The sequence below is a fragment of the Amaranthus tricolor genome, chromosome 13 (genome assembly GCF_026212465.1).
Source record: "Amaranthus tricolor cultivar Red isolate AtriRed21 chromosome 13, ASM2621246v1, whole genome shotgun sequence".
Lineage (NCBI taxonomy): Eukaryota > Viridiplantae > Streptophyta > Magnoliopsida > Caryophyllales > Amaranthaceae > Amaranthus > Amaranthus tricolor.
Window position 1 is genome coordinate 132,258 of NC_080059.1, and position 16,373 is coordinate 148,630.

Consider the following 16,373-nt stretch of genomic DNA (forward strand, 5'->3'; position numbering starts at 1 on the left):
GGGTAAGGAAACCCAGATAATTAGAGCTCTCCTTAACAGATGCATCAGTGTGAAGAGACCCACCTTATAGGAAGGGTTTCCCCTCCTCACTCTTCACGTGCAAAGGAGAGGCCAGGTTATCTCAAAAAGCCACATACGACGATACAAAATGATTTGGCTGAACCAGCTGAACAAAAGCAAAAAAAAAAAAAAAACAGAGGCTGCTAGGACACCATCCAAGAAAAGCTACAAGCGTACACAGCGGTAGTCAAAGGTTACAAGTTCCTCAACCAAAGGGAAGTGGACTCCTTGAGGGTTAGGGAGTTGAATCTGATCTTGGAGTCTGTTTTGATTGTTTCAGCTAGCCACTGAATTGTGGCAACCTTCTTCTGCCAAACAGCTTCATTTCTCACTTCCAGATAATATAGTTGAGGTTGTAGAAGATAACGACTATGAGTCTCCACTGTGGTCTAGGTATGCGGCGTTTGTGAAGTAAGTCATTCATGTTCTTGATGCTCCAGTTAACACCCAGCCATTGTTTAAGTGCTTTCACACATTGACGGTTGAAGTCGCAATTAAAGAAGAGGTGCTCAGTCGTTTCGATATGGAGATCGCATATGGGGCAACGATCTTCCTCTACCACCCCTACTCTCTTGAGTCTTTGTTTTGTTTTGAGTCTTCCATGGTAGGCGAGCCACACCACGAAGCGGCTTCTAGGAATGACAGCTCTTTCCCAAACTGTGTCTGCCCAGCGTACTTTATCCGTTGTACCCAATAATTCTTTGTATACGACTTCAATGGAATAGCTAGGGGATTTCATCTAGTTGTCCAATTTTTCCTTTACCCGACAAAGTTTTTTGATCACCCAACTTGCGGTGATAGGGGCGTTGAAAAGTTCCCAGCGGCCTCCTTTCATATACACTTCGTGTAACCATTTAACCCAGAGAGAATTTTGTTTGGAACTTATGTGCCAAGTAATTTTACCTACAGCAGCTAGGTTCCAATGCTACAGGTTTCAGGTGCCTAAACCTCTCTGTTGTTTGGGTCTGTAGATTTTCTCTCAGCTTACATTACCTGGAGATTTACTTTTTGTTTCGTCATGCCAAAAATAGGACCTACAAGCCGTGTGAATCTGGTTCAGGACGCGCTTGGAGAGGATAACAGTTTGGCTCCAGTAGTTAGTGATGCTCATGAGGACCGAGTTGACTAGCTGGAGTCTGGCTGTGTAAGAGAGATTCCTTGCGAACCAAGAGCGAATCCGATTTGTCAATTTCTCTACTAGGTAATCGCAGTCAGCTGCAGTATATCACTTGGAAATGAGCGCCATGCCTAAGTATTTAACTGGAAGGGACTCGAAGGCAAAGTAGAGCGTACTAGCAGCATGCGATCTGACACTATCACTGACTCCAGCGAGGTATATGGCTGATTTATTGTTGTTGGCTTTGAGACCAGAGCTTGAGGAGAATGTTTCCACGCCTTTGATGAGGATCTTGATGGATTGTATATTCCCTTTACAGAACAGCATAAAGTCATCCGCAAAAATAAGATGGTTAAGTTTTATTTTGGAGCATCTAGGGAGGAAATTGAACTCCTCCGCTTCTCCCGCTACTTTGGATCCTAGATAAGTATTCCGTGTCAATGACAAAGAGCAGAGGGGACATAGGATCTCCTTGTCGAACTCCGCGTTTAACCTTGAAGGTTTCTAGAGGGTCACCATTAAGATCAGGGAGTATTGGGTGGAGGTAACGGACGTCATGATTCTCTTGACAAACCGGGGTGGGAAGTTAAGAGCGATCATCATGTCTTTAAGGAAGTCCCAGTTCAGGGTGTCGTATGCCTTGCGGAGATCCATTTTGAGGAGGCAGCTAGGCATTCAATTTTTCCTTCCATAATGTTTCACCACATCCTGACAAAGAAGGATATTATGTAGAATGTTGCGTCCTTCCACGAACGCCCCTTGATTGGAGCTGATGATAGACCCTAGAACTATTATTATTATTATTATTATTATTATTATTATTATTATTATTATTATTATTATTATTATTATTATTATTTATTTATTTATTTATTTTTAAATATTTTTTTATTGTAATTATTATAATTATTATTATTATTATTATTATTATTATTATTATTATTATTATTATTATTATTATTATTGTTATAATAATAATAATAATAATAATAATAATAATAATAATAATAACAATAATAATAATAATAAAATAATAATAATAAAAATAATATTTTAAAAAAAATTTTAAAAAATTAAAGGTGTGAGTCGCACAAAACCCGCGACTCGGCCACGGCTTAGTCGCACGTTTTGTGCGACTGAACCGCAGTCGAGTGGCGAGTTTTGTGTGACTGAACCGCGGCTAACTCACGCGCAAGTTGCGGGTTTAATTTTATTTATTTATTTATTTATTTTAAAAATATTATTTTTATTATTTATATTATTGTTATTATTATTATTAATTTTTTTTTTAAATATTATTTTTATTTTTATTATCATTATTATTATTTTTATTATAATTATTATTATCATTATTATTATTATTGTTGTTATTAATATTATTATTATTTTTTTTAAAATATTGTTGTTATTATTATTATTATTATTGTTATTTTAAGTTCAGAGGTATTTTCGTCATTTCATTAATATAAGGATGACGATAAAATGAAAAGGTAGGCTATGTTTAGCTTATCCGCAACCACAACAAGCCGTCTTCCTCTTCCTGAGTTCTATTTCATTAATTTCGACTCTTACCTTCATCTCTCCTTTCTCTCTCTCTCTCTCTCTCTAAAATGGCGGTGACCAATCCGTGGGGTATGGCCCGTTCAATCCCGCTTTCCCAAACTTCCAACTCTTCTTCATCCAATTCCCTTTTGAAGAAAAAGCAGCTACTTAATACCTCCAATTGCGTCAATCTGAGACTATTTCTGGGTTCTCATTATCAAGGATTTTTTAATCGTAGAACTTCCCGTTTATGTTGCCGTTGTATCAACAGCAATAACGACTATGAAATTAATGATAATGTTCCCAGCATTAGCATTAGCATTAGCAATAGCAATAGCAATTATACTAATGAATGGGATTGGAATCGTTGGAACCGTCACTTCTCTGAAATTGAGCAAGCTGACAGCTTTTCCTCTCTTCTTAAGGTTACTCTTTTCTTTCTTTACCTCTTTTTATCCATTTTTTCAATTTCTGCCCTTTTTGTTATATACGGAATTTCAAAATTTGGCCCTTTTTTCTCAATTGTTCATTGATTTATGGATTTGGTTAGTCTATGAAATTGGTTAATTTTTTTTAGGTATTTTCCTCTTTTCGTTTTCCGGGGAATCAGTACTATTGGTTTAAGGAATTGAAGATCAATTTACTTGTTTGGTTAATTTTGTTCCTTTTGAAAGCGATATGGAATTATGTGGTTTTGTTTCTAATTTCATGACTTGCCTTTATAGCTTTCATCTTTGGACTGAAGTAGATAAAAAAGTATGGGACTTTTGGTGCTGATTGTTTTGTCTGATGTTTAGATAAGCTGGATATCAAACTAGGTTTCATTGAACTATAGCAAGATTCTACATTTAACAGTTAACATTAGAGTTTCCTGCTCTAGCAGTTACTGCCAATTTGCCAAATATTTTTAACATCTGCTATGTATCAATATCACTATAATATACTGGTGGTATGCTATGTTCTAAGGCAATCTCCAAACAAGATCTATGAATGTTTTACTTTTCAATGTATCTGAGATGGTTAAAACGGGCAACAATAACTGAATATTTTATTTTGGTACGACCTATCTCCAAACATTTTGGCCTTCATAGACCCCTAGTATTTGCTTTCGTTTTTGGTCCTTCATAGTTCAACAGTGTATGTTTATGGTAATGTATACTTCTCGACCCAAAGAGACAAAATCACATAAAGGTGTGGATATATTTTGTTTGAAATACTAGCTTTTAATAAACCTCCAAGGAGCAGTTGTGTATTTTCGATTTGTTTAAATCTATTCAAGTGCTCCTCTTATTAGCTCATTGCAAAAGGAACGTATACCAATTTGCTGTTTAGTAAACGCCAAATTATAGATTATCTAATCAATCCTAATACTTCATTTGAGCTCAATCTATTATTTTCACCTATAACTCACTGTTACCAAACAGCCGTCACAGTTATTCAGATTAGTGATGAACTAGATACAGTTTGGAAAACTGATCTCCTAGCTCTGTTGCTATTTCCTCTGTATAATCTGGATTGGCAGCTAAGACTCAACAGATACACCTTGTAACTCATCTTTCAATTCTGTTTTGCAGTTTCAACTTGAGGAAGCTGTTGAAAGGGAGGATTTTAAAGAAGCTGCAAAATTAAAATCTGCTCTTGTCGAAGCTACTTCAAAGGACACAGTAGCTGAGATAATGTCTGAACTCAAGGTATATGATTGCGTAGTTCTGTAATACATGTGAAATTTTATTGACTTGACCAAGATTTTTGTTTTTTGGCTGCAGAAAGCAATTGCTGAAGAACGATATCATGATGCTTCAAAGTTGTCTAAAGCTACTGGAAGTGGTTTGGTAATAATCTCAGTTTTCTTAAACCTCCATCCTATGATTTTATTTACATGATGTCTGATGTTAATACTTACTAGATATACCTTTGTCTTTTTCCCCCATGTGAAGGTTAAACAGAGAGAACCCTGTTTGGAGGGAGAGTTATTTTGCTTTTCTGTATGTGTTTTGATTTGATTTGCCAAGTTAATGCCCTCTTCCAGACTTGTGCCAAGAACTTGGTAGACCAAACATTATGGTATTTATCCTTGATGAAATTAAGACTGTAGATAGCTGTTGAATTTAGAAGTGTCGTGCCTTGTCGCTAAGGAAAGTGAAATGACTTGCATTGAGGACATACAATTTGCTTTATTCCAGTCATGGTATATGCTATATCTCTAGGAGATTATGTATAAATGGCCTTAATTTTGTTCAGATCATAGCTCAAAAATATGTTAATGGTCACGGTAACAAAACAGTTATGCGGTATCGAGAGTGATGCATTTATCATTGCGCCAAATATCATCCTAAATCATTAGATATCCTGGCCCAAAACGCATTCTTTTTACGCCTTTAGAACGCAAGCCAATAACTTATTTTTGCACTATGGTTCAGATGAGGCGTTAATCAAACATGTAGTGCTGGTAAAGAGATAACTACCCCTAGAATGTTATTGACCTTTTCCCAGGCTAGATTGGAATGCTCTACTCAAACTTGGCCAAGATCATTTTAGATTTGTCCTTGCTACTCTTTCTTACTCTGTCAAGGAGTTTGGTTTCTGCTGCATGAAAGATAAGGGAGCCTGCTATGGTGTGGTTATATGGCAGGCTGCTAGGCTGCATCCTCTTGCAGCTGTTTAATGTTATGCTTATATGTTAGCATTCATTGATCTGAAGTTAGTGTGTATTTGTTTCTAATCCTTCTTGAGATTTCAATTACAGGTGGGGTGGTGGATAGGCAATGCGAAAGATTCTGATGACCCATTTGGCCGACTTGTACGTATAACTCCTGGAGTTGGCAAGTTCATTGGCCGCAGTTACACACCAAGGTGAGTAGCCATTGTACTCTTCTTTTGTGCTGGACTGCCAGTAATCCATTGTATATGTAGACATACTGAATGTGTATGATTTTTACTGAATAACAGGCAGCTTGTGACTGCCTCTCCTGGAACCACATTATTTGAAATATATGTTGTCAAAGACACTGATGATACATATGCAATGCAGGTGAGTTGTAAGCTGTAATACTTGCTATTTCTCTTTTTTTCTCTCTCCAGTGAGCTGTCATTTATTTGAAATAAGACTGAATATGTTGCTTTTCTCAGTTTACAATCACTTTCTGTTTGGCAGAATGGTGCTTAGGTATGTAAACTAAGCAGTTTTGTGAACGTAGTCCACGGGTGTATCACTTGTCACTAAACCAGAACATGTACCACTTTCAAATTTGCATGTTCTGAACCATGGTTTTTCCTTAAGACTGTCAAACAGATCAGGTTAGGTCTGGTTCGGGTCATATATAAACAGTTCAGAAACCTCTTGACCCAAACCTAACCTGTTTAGTTAATTGGGTCAAAAATCACAACCTTGACCCAATCTGCAACAGATTAGATCAACTCGATTTCGACCCACTTAAATCATTTAGAATTTTTTGTTTTATGATTACATCTAACTTTTTAGGCTTTAATTTTAAACTTTTCTTTTTGATTAAGTTTACGTTATACTTATTGATTTAACTCGCAATTAACTCGTTGAATTAAATGGGTTATACAATTTTGTTTCAGGTTTAAAATTTTGACCTAAATCTAACCCATTTAATAAACAGATCTAGTCAGGTCGACCTATTTAATTAATTGTGTCAAAAGTCCCAACGCAAACCACTTATTTCGGGTTTAGGTTCAGATTGGTTAGCATGTCGGATCAACTTTTGTCAGGCCTAACAAATTAAGGAGCATTTTGATGAATGACAGTTAATACTTGCTTGTTTGCTATATGACATAAGATGTACAATTATTCTGCATGATTGTATTTTCGTCTTCACAAAATAAGAATAGAGGGACAAGGATTTTCTGCACATGTGCTTCTTGAATGTCACAACATGAGTCAACATCGTTGCTGGATCATCCACTTAGCTATGCCTGCATCAAGCATCTATGCTATCTTTCATTATGAGAACAATGCCAAAGCATTAATCCCATCTAGGAATGTCGGCATTCGGTTGCATGAACTAATAATCTATCTCATGTAATAGCCAAAAAAATGCTCCATAATTTATCTTTCACCATTTTCTTTTGTGGTTTCTCTTTCTCTTCTGTCTTTTGGTTGGTGGGGAGGACTATAGCTTGAGTATCTAAATGAATCATAAGGTGCTCCGATAAAAGTTTTTAAGGTTATGCTCTTGTGTGGTCTGAATTCTTCTGGGCTGGTCTAATTTTAATGTAAATAAGTATGTGAAAAAAGAAATGTTGGTTCATTTTGATCTGATTAAGGGACAAGTTCCTGAAATTTGTTGAATAGAACAGTTCTCAAGTACTTGCATCGGAGAAGTATTGTTGCCATGTATCTTAGCTCTTTAATTTATTGGATGTGTCTGAAGATGTGTTTTCTGTGGCAGGTGGTGTACTTGCAGAGATCCAAAGGTAGTCCAGTAAGCTCGACCAGTTTGCAACCAAAACCAACTAGAGAATCACCTAATAGTGAGTCTGAAGATCCTTCTTCGGTGGATTTTCAGACTAACGAAGACAAACCCGAGAAACAAGAAGAGAAGATTTTGAACATTGAAGGGGCTACTGAGGAGGGAATTAAGAGTGTGATCAATTTTCTTAAAGATAAAATTCCAGGATTAAACGTTAAAGTCATGAACATCAATGTAACAGACCAAGTTCTGGAAGACAGTGACACTGTGAAGCAATTGAAAGAGGACGAGTCGGAGGATGATGTTGAAAATTCTGAGGAAGTTGATGTTTCAGATGAGGATGAAAGCGACAGGATTAGGATGGATGGAGATAGCGATTCTTATGATGATGAGAAAGATTTAGACATGAAGGTTTTTGTTGGAGGCATTGTCCACAATGAGGACGATATCTCATCAAAAGAGGACTATATTCGCTTACCAGCTCAAATCAGGGAGGCAGAGAAAGATTCTTTCCTTCTACATATTCCTGGTATTCGTGGAAATGAAGAAAGTATGGCGTCTAATGTCAAAGTAGCTGCTTTAGCAGCTCGTGGTGTTTCTGATCTCATGCCCGCTGATGTTGCCAAGGCATTTCTGGGTAGTGAGAAAATATCCCCAAAGGTGAGTAACAGACTTCATCAATTGGGTCTTTCTAGTTTCGATTAGCTTCTTGAGATTATTTCATGCAATCTTCAATGTTCAACCCCGTATGTTGGGTTGTTAATGAGCCTATACGACTCGCAAACTGTTCCAGCAAGATTTCAATAGCCAAATTTGGTTTGAGATGCCCGTAAACAGACTCAAAATACTTCATTTGTTATTTTTTGGAAATTGAAAATAAAAAACTTACGATGAACCATCCCGATTTGCACATCAACAACAACATTCTATCATCCCAATTTTACCCTTGTTAGTGGTAACACTAACAAAGAACTTGTTTTCGATTGACCATTTGTAGCAAACATCATGTGCAGCTTCATATAAATAAGTGTGCATGATATGATGAGTCATTTTACTATATTCACAATTCACAATAATATTAAATATTCTAAAATAGACACAACTTTCAGTACAACTAATATAAAAGTAGCGTTGTAAGTTGAGATAAAATTTAATTTGGAGCTCAAAAAGCTTGATACTTGGCATGAAATCATATAAATATGTTGCGAGTCAAACCGAAGCAACCCCTTGTTCGAGCTCGGCTTGACTCATTAACATCCCTATCTGTACTACTAGTTCATGATTGATGTGAATTTTGTGTTTTCTGCTTTTTTTCTTGATGATTGGAAACAAGTCATGGGAAGTCAACCTAATGTCATAGAAACAGTAATTCCTAGTTCTCTGTTGGGAGTTCCCAAAATTGGCGTGACTAGTAGTATTGACTTGTTGTCTTATTCTAAAATTTATGTCTTATAACCGTTGAATTTATTATAAACAAAACTGAAAAATGGTAGTGATACCGTACATGTTTGATAATATTTAATTCTTGCTGCCGCCTGCCACTATAACGAATTTCTGATTGTCTAAACATCAGAAAAGGAAACTTCGAAAGTTTTTCAACTGCCAACTCACTCCTGAAATGCTGTAGTTTTGCTTATACTCAACTAAAATTGCCTCAGGTATCCAGGAATGTGCGTGAAATAGTTAAGCTTGCAGTCAGTCAAGCACAGAAGAAGAATAAACTTTCTGAATATACAAAATTTAATAGGATACAGATTCCCAGAGGCAATTTGGATCCTTTTGATGGTAAATTTTCTATGCTTCCACCCCTTTGCTACGTTTCTTATTCTGGTTGGAGTAATTCCTTCTAATGCTATTTCACAATGGAACTTAGGGCTATATGTTGGTGCTTTTGGACCTTATGGAACCGAGATAGTTCAGTTAAGGCGCAAATTTGGTCGATGGAATAGTGGGATTGAATCAGAGAACCCCGCAGATGTGGAGTTTTTTGAATATGTTGAGGCTGTTAAGCTAACTGGAGACCTGAATGTTCCTGCTGGCCAGGTTTGCATGAAATATATTTCCTAGTCAGACATTCTTTTATTTACTTATCAAATTTTTTGTATTAACCATATAATCTTCCCCGTTGTGTTTTGTTATATATAGGTTACTTTTCGTGCTAAAATTGGGAAAGGGAATCGCCTCTCCAATCGGGGGATATATCCTGATGAACTCGGAGTGGTAATCTTTTTTTTTTTTATAGTTCCGAACTCTACCTAGCTCCTCCACATGAAAAAATGTTGTTTGTAGACTTGCAAGAAAGTTATATTACATAGGCTGGTTTAACTCGTTACAAAAGATCATTATGAAATTGCTTTCATACAGGTAACAAGCTATAAAGGACAAGGAAGAATTGCAGAATTTGGTTTCAAAAACCCCAAATGGGTTGAGGGTGAACTTCTCCAACTCAATGGCAAGGTCTCTTCTTGAACATCTCTTTCAGATCCAGAAGTATTGATTATTCCTCTTTATTTGAACAAACTTAATCTTACGAGAATGACTATACAGGGTGCCGGACCTTATTTTCGTGGGGCAGATCTCGGTTTTCTGTACGTTGTCCCAGAGCAAAGTTTTCTTGTGCTATTTAATCGTTTAGATCTACCAGAATGAGCCGTTGCGCTGCCATCTATTTTTATTACTTATCATACACCCTTAGCAATTAGCATAGAGAGAGCAAAAGATATATAAACTTGAAGGCTAGTATGAGTTTGGGTATTGGCCGTGCAGCACGATGTTCAGTTGGCAATAGCTGATATGAACAATTTTGATACCTTTGCCATTGCTTCCGGCCATGTTTAAACACCTCCAGCATCATGTATTTGGATATTAAACCAGAGTTTTTATCTTCTAATCCTTTTATGTGCATAAAGTATAATACTAGAGTTGGCTGTTATAGTAGATGTGTATTAAGAGTTTGAGCTGCGTTAGACGTGTAATATATGTAAAATAACTCCCATTGGGTACTAATATGTATGAAACATGTTTTGTTGCTTTTACAGAAGCTGTTTTTTGTTATTTAGGCATGAACCAATGAAGTCCAAATCAAGTTAGAACAGAAGTAGGTTGACATTGTATAAGTGTGCTGTAAGAGTTGTGATTAGGTAGTTTGCGACACTCTGATCGGAATACACTAGGTATGATGATCATGATGACAATGACAACGACGACTTAGGTAATATGCGTAGATTGTATTGTAAAGCTCTCAAAGAATATGAGGAAAGCCAAATGCTCCAAGGGCCAAGGGGTCATATTAATATGTGGAAAGATGAAAAGTATTGCATATTTGCTATTGGGTTTTGCTTCTTTTTGTTTTTAAGGCATCAAAAAGCTGCTTTTTCCTTTCTACTTTTTTGGCTGTTAAATAAAGGCATGAACCTCAAAATATATAGTGTACTGGTAAATAGTACTCTCCCCTCAAAAAAAAAAAAAAAAAAAAAAAAAAAAAAAAAAAAAAGGTTCTCCATATAAATATTTATGAGAAGAATATGTTGATGCTTTACTTTGTTGTGGCTTTTGGTATATGGTGGTCGCAAGAGGTAAGGAACCCAATGCCATTGCTGTTTGCTTAGTTTCTTAGCCGCGTTGCTTTGTGTTTCCAAAAAGGGTCAAGGACTTGGGGCCCATCCCATGCATTTTTATTATCTGCTTGTTTACATCATCTTGTTATATCTTATGCAACCCATTACTCTTCATCATTTTACGCACACTCATCAACATAATAATTGTATATGATAATTATTATATGCTCCTTAAATCATTACTAACTATAATTACATAATTTGTTTCTCAACAATATATATATATATATATATATATATATATTTACATTTTAAAATATTTACGTTTAAATTTCGACCACCTATTGTAATATTTGAAAAAAAATAAATGCGATATTATGAAAATCAAAAAATTATAATTACTCCTATAATTTTATTATATTCGAATTAGGCATATTTTAAGTTATTGTCCATTAAGATTTTGTTCACTTTGACTATATAGATAATTTAAATCTGTAGAATATAATTAATAAAATAATATAAAATAAATAAAAAGAAAATTATATAAATAAAAAATACTCGTTTTGTTTTCATTTGTGCTTCATATTTACTTTTTCGTAGATCTTAATACAAACTTAAAAGTTAAATAATTTAAATTGTAAGCTTTTAAAAATTATTAAAAATTAATATTTAAAAAGTATATATTAAGATAAATCTATTAAGATCTCAGATAAATACATTTTTTTCATATATATCAATGAAAAATTAGTTAAAATTTGACAATAAAACTCGTAAAATCTATTTAAGAAATACATATGAAGATAGAGGGATTAACTAATACTACTTTTATCATAATAAAATAAAATTTAGTTAAAGTTTAAACACAAAGCTTCAAAGTAATTAAGTAAATTCGTATCTCGATTCTCTTCTTTAAGTAGTCTCCCTTTCAACTTTCCTCCCCGCGGCCCTCTCACCTATCCTTTTCTCTCTCCTTTTAAACTTTAATTAAATAAATAATGCAAAACCACCAAAAACCGCCATTTCCACCACCACCACTCTCAGTTTCGCAACCTCCACCCAAACTCAAACGCAATTCGTTCTCCAACTCAGACGACTCTTCTCACTCCCCTCTCCGATCCGACTCACCTCTCAACTCCGACTCACCTATCCATGATCTTGATCAAGATCATAGCAACCATGGCGGGGCTATCGTAGCCGTTGAGAAATTCTACTCTCCTGTAACCTCACCCTTTCCCAAAGAAGCTACCACACCCGATAATTGCCCTTTCTCTACTCCTCCTCCTCAACCACTACCTCTACTTCAAACGCAACCTCACCATACTATTCATTTTAACCGTAGAGAAGAAGTGCCGCCGCAAACCGGCGTAGTTACTGAGGAACGCGGTGGAGAAAGAAAAGGGAGAGTTGGTGTCAGATTTGGTGGTGTTGAGGATATCAGTGCCAGGAATTTCAAGAAAAGAGGTGCTGTTCTTGACAAGGTTAATTTAGGGCTTAGGGTTTTGGAAATTGTGTTTTGTTTGATTTCTTTTGCTGTTATGGCTGCTGATAAAACTCAAGGTTGGAGTGGTGATTCCTTTGATCGTTACAAAGAATACAGGTTCTTTTTTTCTGTCTGTTTTTACAAAATTTCTGTTTTTGTACGCTGTACTTTAGTTTGATAATTTGGAAAAAACATAAAATACATAACAAGTATTGATACGTGGATGATGAATCCGTTAAATGTATTAACGATTTACTATTACTTTGCGAATTAATACTTGTTATTAACTTTAATTTCATATTTTTTATTAGTACGGATTATTGATTTAAGCCTTACATTAAAGCATATGTGACTTTTTTATGCAAAAATTAAGAATTTGTATCGTGAATTAGCCAAAAATGAATCGGAAAGTATAATTGTTTACTTGATTCTTGAAAAGAATATCAATCTTGATATTTAATTTACTAGTGTGTGGTTTCCGACTCCGAAAAGTACAAATGTTTCTTAGTTATCTTGTGCTGATGACTATTTGATTTAAGCCACTGTTAAAGGTGTTTTTGGTGTGTGGTGTTGGATTATATATTAACTTTTTGGGCTTGAACTCTTCTTTTTTTTTGGTGAAGTTATTCAAGAATTTGACTGTCGACAGCAATGAATATTCTCTTCTTGTTTAGGTGTCTTTAGGTACTTGAATTATTGGTTGGGTTAAGACTTAAGATCCAAACTTTATTAGCATTATGATGGTGACTACCTTGCCCTGTCATTCATCTTGCTTTAAACCTAAGTTTTGACCAGTTTTTGGCTGAAGGCAGTATATTCGGTTATTGAATTAATCTCCATGTTCATCAATGCCAGGTTGCTGATACTTTAAGGTTCTGTGAGGTACTCCGGATTTTTTAGGTGCAATTATTAGCTCTTTAGGTGTTTGATGACTACAAGTAGCACAATGCATAGTATACTCAGTTTTTTGTGAGCACTCTGGAACATGTAAGCTGGTGCAATCTGTAAAGCTTTTTTGTGTGTATGCCTGTGTGTGTGTGTGGGGGGGGGGGGGGGGGGGGGGGGGGCAGTTTGGTGAGAATGTTGTTTGACTATGGATTGAAGACTTGAAGGTGCAGGGGAGTCAGTGTTACAAAAACAGGTCTCTCCCTCTGCATAAATAGCCATAATTCACATTTTCATCATCTTTTGTAATATCAAGTCCATCACAATTTACAAAGACATACATAACATGCTCAATGAGGGCTTTCAGTGTATAACCCCACTTTCGATATAATAGTGCATATAAGAGATAGTCATACCTGTTCAGTGTATGAGAGAGAAGTCACTTGCACTAATCTTTTCTATACTCAAGTCAGAATTTAAGCAAATTCTGCCTAGCGCATCAGATTTGTTTTCTCTTCCATCCTTCACTTCTTGGTGGTTAGTAATCTCTTCTCTCTTTCTCTTCCAATCATCTTCTATCTTCATCATTATGGCTTCCCTTTTGGCCTTCTTGTCACAAACTCACTTTCTCTTCTACTCTCATGGTCTCACCCAATCCACTTCAACTCTTGTCTGCTCCTTTCCTGTCAGTATACACAACCAACTATGCATCTCTGTTAATTGATATGTTTCTCACTACGTGGGAAGCTGAAAAACTAGTTTTAAGCCAAAATGAAAAACTATTGTGGGCAACTTTTTTTCTTGACTTTTGGCCTATTGGCCAACTTTTTCTCTTTTTAATAACCAACCGACAAAAACTAAGATTACCAAACATCTCCAAACATCTCTATTAATTATTGGCTTATAGCCTTATTAGTTGGCTTAACAACTAACAAAACCAATGATACTAGCTGGTCGAACAAGCCAACATAACAACGAATTGCCTAACACCCGAAATGTTTATGAAGTTTCCCTTGTTGTAGTGTCTTAATGAAGATCTTTTATGTACTATCCGGATATTGTCATATGCTAGCAAGTGTAGTTCTTGTTGAACAATTACTGCATCTAGTTTCTGTGAAGTTTTTTACCATAACCAGCTAAACATATAAGCCACATACCTTTTTATAAAATAAAGTGACATTATAGCTTTACCATTTCAGGTTTTGTTTATCAGTGACTATCCTTGGGTTCCTTTATTCAGCATTTCAAGCATGTGATGTAGCCAAACATTTAGCCACCGGAAAGCATGTGATCAACCACCATCTCCGCTATCAATTTGAATTCATTATGGATCAGGCAAGTATGGGTATCTCATAAACTTTCTTTCAGAACACTTGAGTATACCTGTTTTTAGTGTCCTATCTAACATGCAGGTTCTTGTATATGTGAATCTATTTGGTTTTTTGATCATAATATGTAAATTTGATTCTTGATAGTTATGAATTGAAGCCTCAGTGGTTACTGTTGGGTTGTGTAAATAGTTGATGTCAGTGAACACAACATATCATGAAATATTCTCGTTTTTGAGACTTAGCATTGCCAATTGGGTTGCAGCAAGGATAGACGTGACTCAGAACCGTTTGAGGATGTCTTTTAATCATGTTGATTAATGTAGAGCACTAATCTTTGAGAACGTGTGTGTGTATATATATATATATATATATATATATATATATATATATATATATATATACACAACAAGCAATAATGCTAAAACCTTTAATCCCAAAAAACTGGGGTCTCGGCTACATGAACATTTTTATAACCATATGAAGACTTTTTTAGTTTCATCTATAAAGTGAATATGATTCAAAATTCTTGAATTTCCATGTATCCTACTGACATGCTTCTTCATTGAACTTGCAGATTCTGGCATACCTTCTGATCTCATCCTCATCAGCCGCAGCCTCAAGGGCTGATGATTGGCAATCGAATTGGGGAAAAGACGAGTTTACCGAGAAGGCTAGCGCATCAATCAGTATGGCTTTTTTGGCATTCCTTGGGTTTGCCATGAGCTCTCTGATTTCAGGTTATAACTTGTGCAACCGTGATTTGTCTTAAATGGCTGAAGACATTTATGCACTTGTATCATCAGCTAGTGATTTTTTTCATATACGTTTAGTTAGCTGTAGAATTTGTACAGAAAATATATGGAATAGGGAGCTGATGCATAATTTGTGAATAAGTCTATATATGACAATAATTATGGGCCTTTGGCAATTAAATTGAGGGATAATATTCCAGTTTTTTTTTTTTTTGCTGTCAGATGATGCTAGAATTTCGTAAGGTTGCATTTGAGAATAAGTATTTCATTTCAAATTTTAGATTTCAATTATGAAATTATTAATGAAGAATTGAGAATGACAAGGTTTGGGAAGTTTTATCGAATTCTCATCTTTAATTACTTTTATAACAATGGTGGATTTGACTCAAATTTTATTATGAATTTTTTTTTATTTATAAAATAAATTTGAGTCAAATTTATACCTTCAAATGAAATTATTATTTTCAAACATAGCATAATGTGATTTTACCTCATGAGACCATCAAAAATATTAATTGTTAACATTATAATTTTAGTGAATTGTTTTTAGAGCAATTGCTCTCTTATGATGATCTACCACAAAGAATGAGTAAAGAATTGCAAAAATGTAAAGAATTAACACAATATATTATTAGACTATAAAACCTCACCCAAAAACTATTGAAGCAATCTTACTCATGTAGAGTTTCTTGGATTACAATTGTATATTCCAAACTCACTAATGGAAAACCCTCTTAAAATCTTTCTATGAAGAAATATAGAAAACCCAATTCCTCTCACTAAATTCCTAAGTTTGATTGTGACACTCTCTAAATTAATCTCCCTCTTGTCATTACAATTTACAAAGTTCACACTCTTCATTAATGATGATCAAAGAGTAAAGTATTAAACAAAGTAAAGAAAGACTCAAAAAATTCATCTAATAGAATCTTAAAAAACAACCAGAATGCCGAGCAAAAGAGTTGAAAACCGCTTGACTTGGTCGAGCCATTTTGCTCGAGTGGGTCAAGCGGGATGCGGACTGGCCTTTTGTAACTATGTGATTAACTGCAGCATTCAGTGGAACACTTTTTGTGCTCCTTCATGTGCAACAATAGCAACCACTCATTCCAAGCACAACATTATTAGGAGGATAGCTTGTATATATATATATGGCTCTTTTGTTCTTTTAAAAAAACAGATGATTTTGAATAAAATAAAACAAAACGTTTCC

The 16,373-nt window shown here is 35.2% G+C and overlaps 3 protein-coding genes across 5 annotated transcripts; 2 read left to right on the forward strand and 1 right to left on the reverse strand.

Moving 5' to 3' along the window:
- Positions 1-1,285: 1,285 nt before the first annotated feature.
- On the reverse strand, positions 1,286-1,831 carry LOC130798178 (uncharacterized). The gene is made up of 2 exons (XM_057661067.1): positions 1,752-1,831; positions 1,286-1,670 (listed from the first exon to the last, which is right to left on the reverse strand). Exons 1-2 carry the CDS (start codon positions 1,829-1,831, stop codon positions 1,286-1,288), a joined length of 465 nt encoding a protein of 154 aa, XP_057517050.1.
- An 879-nt stretch (positions 1,832-2,710) lies between these two features.
- On the forward strand, positions 2,711-10,209 carry LOC130797927 (protein EXECUTER 2, chloroplastic). Of its 2 annotated transcripts, none has more exons than XM_057660722.1 (11): positions 2,711-3,144; positions 4,294-4,410; positions 4,486-4,551; positions 5,466-5,572; positions 5,669-5,750; positions 7,135-7,815; positions 8,814-8,940; positions 9,029-9,198; positions 9,301-9,375; positions 9,520-9,612; positions 9,703-10,209. In XM_057660722.1, the coding sequence occupies exons 1-11, from the start codon at positions 2,788-2,790 to the stop codon at positions 9,802-9,804; spliced, it is 1,977 nt and encodes a 658-aa protein (XP_057516705.1). In that variant the 5' UTR covers positions 2,711-2,787; the 3' UTR covers positions 9,805-10,209. The 2 variants fall into 2 exon arrangements, with proteins under 2 accessions (XP_057516705.1, XP_057516706.1); XM_057660723.1 differs by having other exon boundaries at positions 9,520-9,607.
- Positions 10,210-11,486: 1,277 nt separating this feature from the next.
- On the forward strand, positions 11,487-15,504 carry LOC130798333 (CASP-like protein 4A3). Of its 2 annotated transcripts, none has more exons than XM_057661270.1 (3): positions 11,487-12,309; positions 14,277-14,412; positions 14,983-15,504. In XM_057661270.1, the coding sequence occupies exons 1-3, from the start codon at positions 11,708-11,710 to the stop codon at positions 15,175-15,177; spliced, it is 933 nt and encodes a 310-aa protein (XP_057517253.1). In that variant the 5' UTR covers positions 11,487-11,707; the 3' UTR covers positions 15,178-15,504. The 2 variants fall into 2 exon arrangements, with proteins under 2 accessions (XP_057517253.1, XP_057517254.1); XM_057661271.1 differs by having other exon boundaries at positions 11,616-12,309; positions 14,277-14,416.
- The last annotated feature ends 869 nt before the right edge of the window (positions 15,505-16,373 follow it).

Bases quoted from the DNA above. Each gene is read 5' to 3' on its own strand.
- LOC130798178 (XM_057661067.1), bottom strand. From the start codon at position 1,831: ATGGATCTCCGCAAGGCATACGACACCCTGAACTGGGACTTCCTTAAA. The intron at 1,671-1,751 runs GTTTGTCAAGAG...GAAACCTTCAAG, and splicing joins GCTCTTAACTTCCCACCCCG to GTTAAACGCGGAGTTCGACA.
- LOC130797927 (XM_057660722.1), top strand. From the start codon at position 2,788: ATGGCGGTGACCAATCCGTGGGGTATGGCCCGTTCAATCCCGCTTTCC. The intron at 4,552-5,465 runs GTAATAATCTCA...TTTCAATTACAG, and splicing joins AAGCTACTGGAAGTGGTTTG to GTGGGGTGGTGGATAGGCAA. The intron at 9,613-9,702 runs GTCTCTTCTTGA...ATGACTATACAG, and splicing joins TTCTCCAACTCAATGGCAAG to GGTGCCGGACCTTATTTTCG.
- LOC130798333 (XM_057661270.1), top strand. From the start codon at position 11,708: ATGCAAAACCACCAAAAACCGCCATTTCCACCACCACCACTCTCAGTT. The intron at 12,310-14,276 runs GTTCTTTTTTTC...TTACCATTTCAG, and splicing joins GATCGTTACAAAGAATACAG to GTTTTGTTTATCAGTGACTA. The intron at 14,413-14,982 runs GCAAGTATGGGT...TTGAACTTGCAG, and splicing joins TTGAATTCATTATGGATCAG to ATTCTGGCATACCTTCTGAT.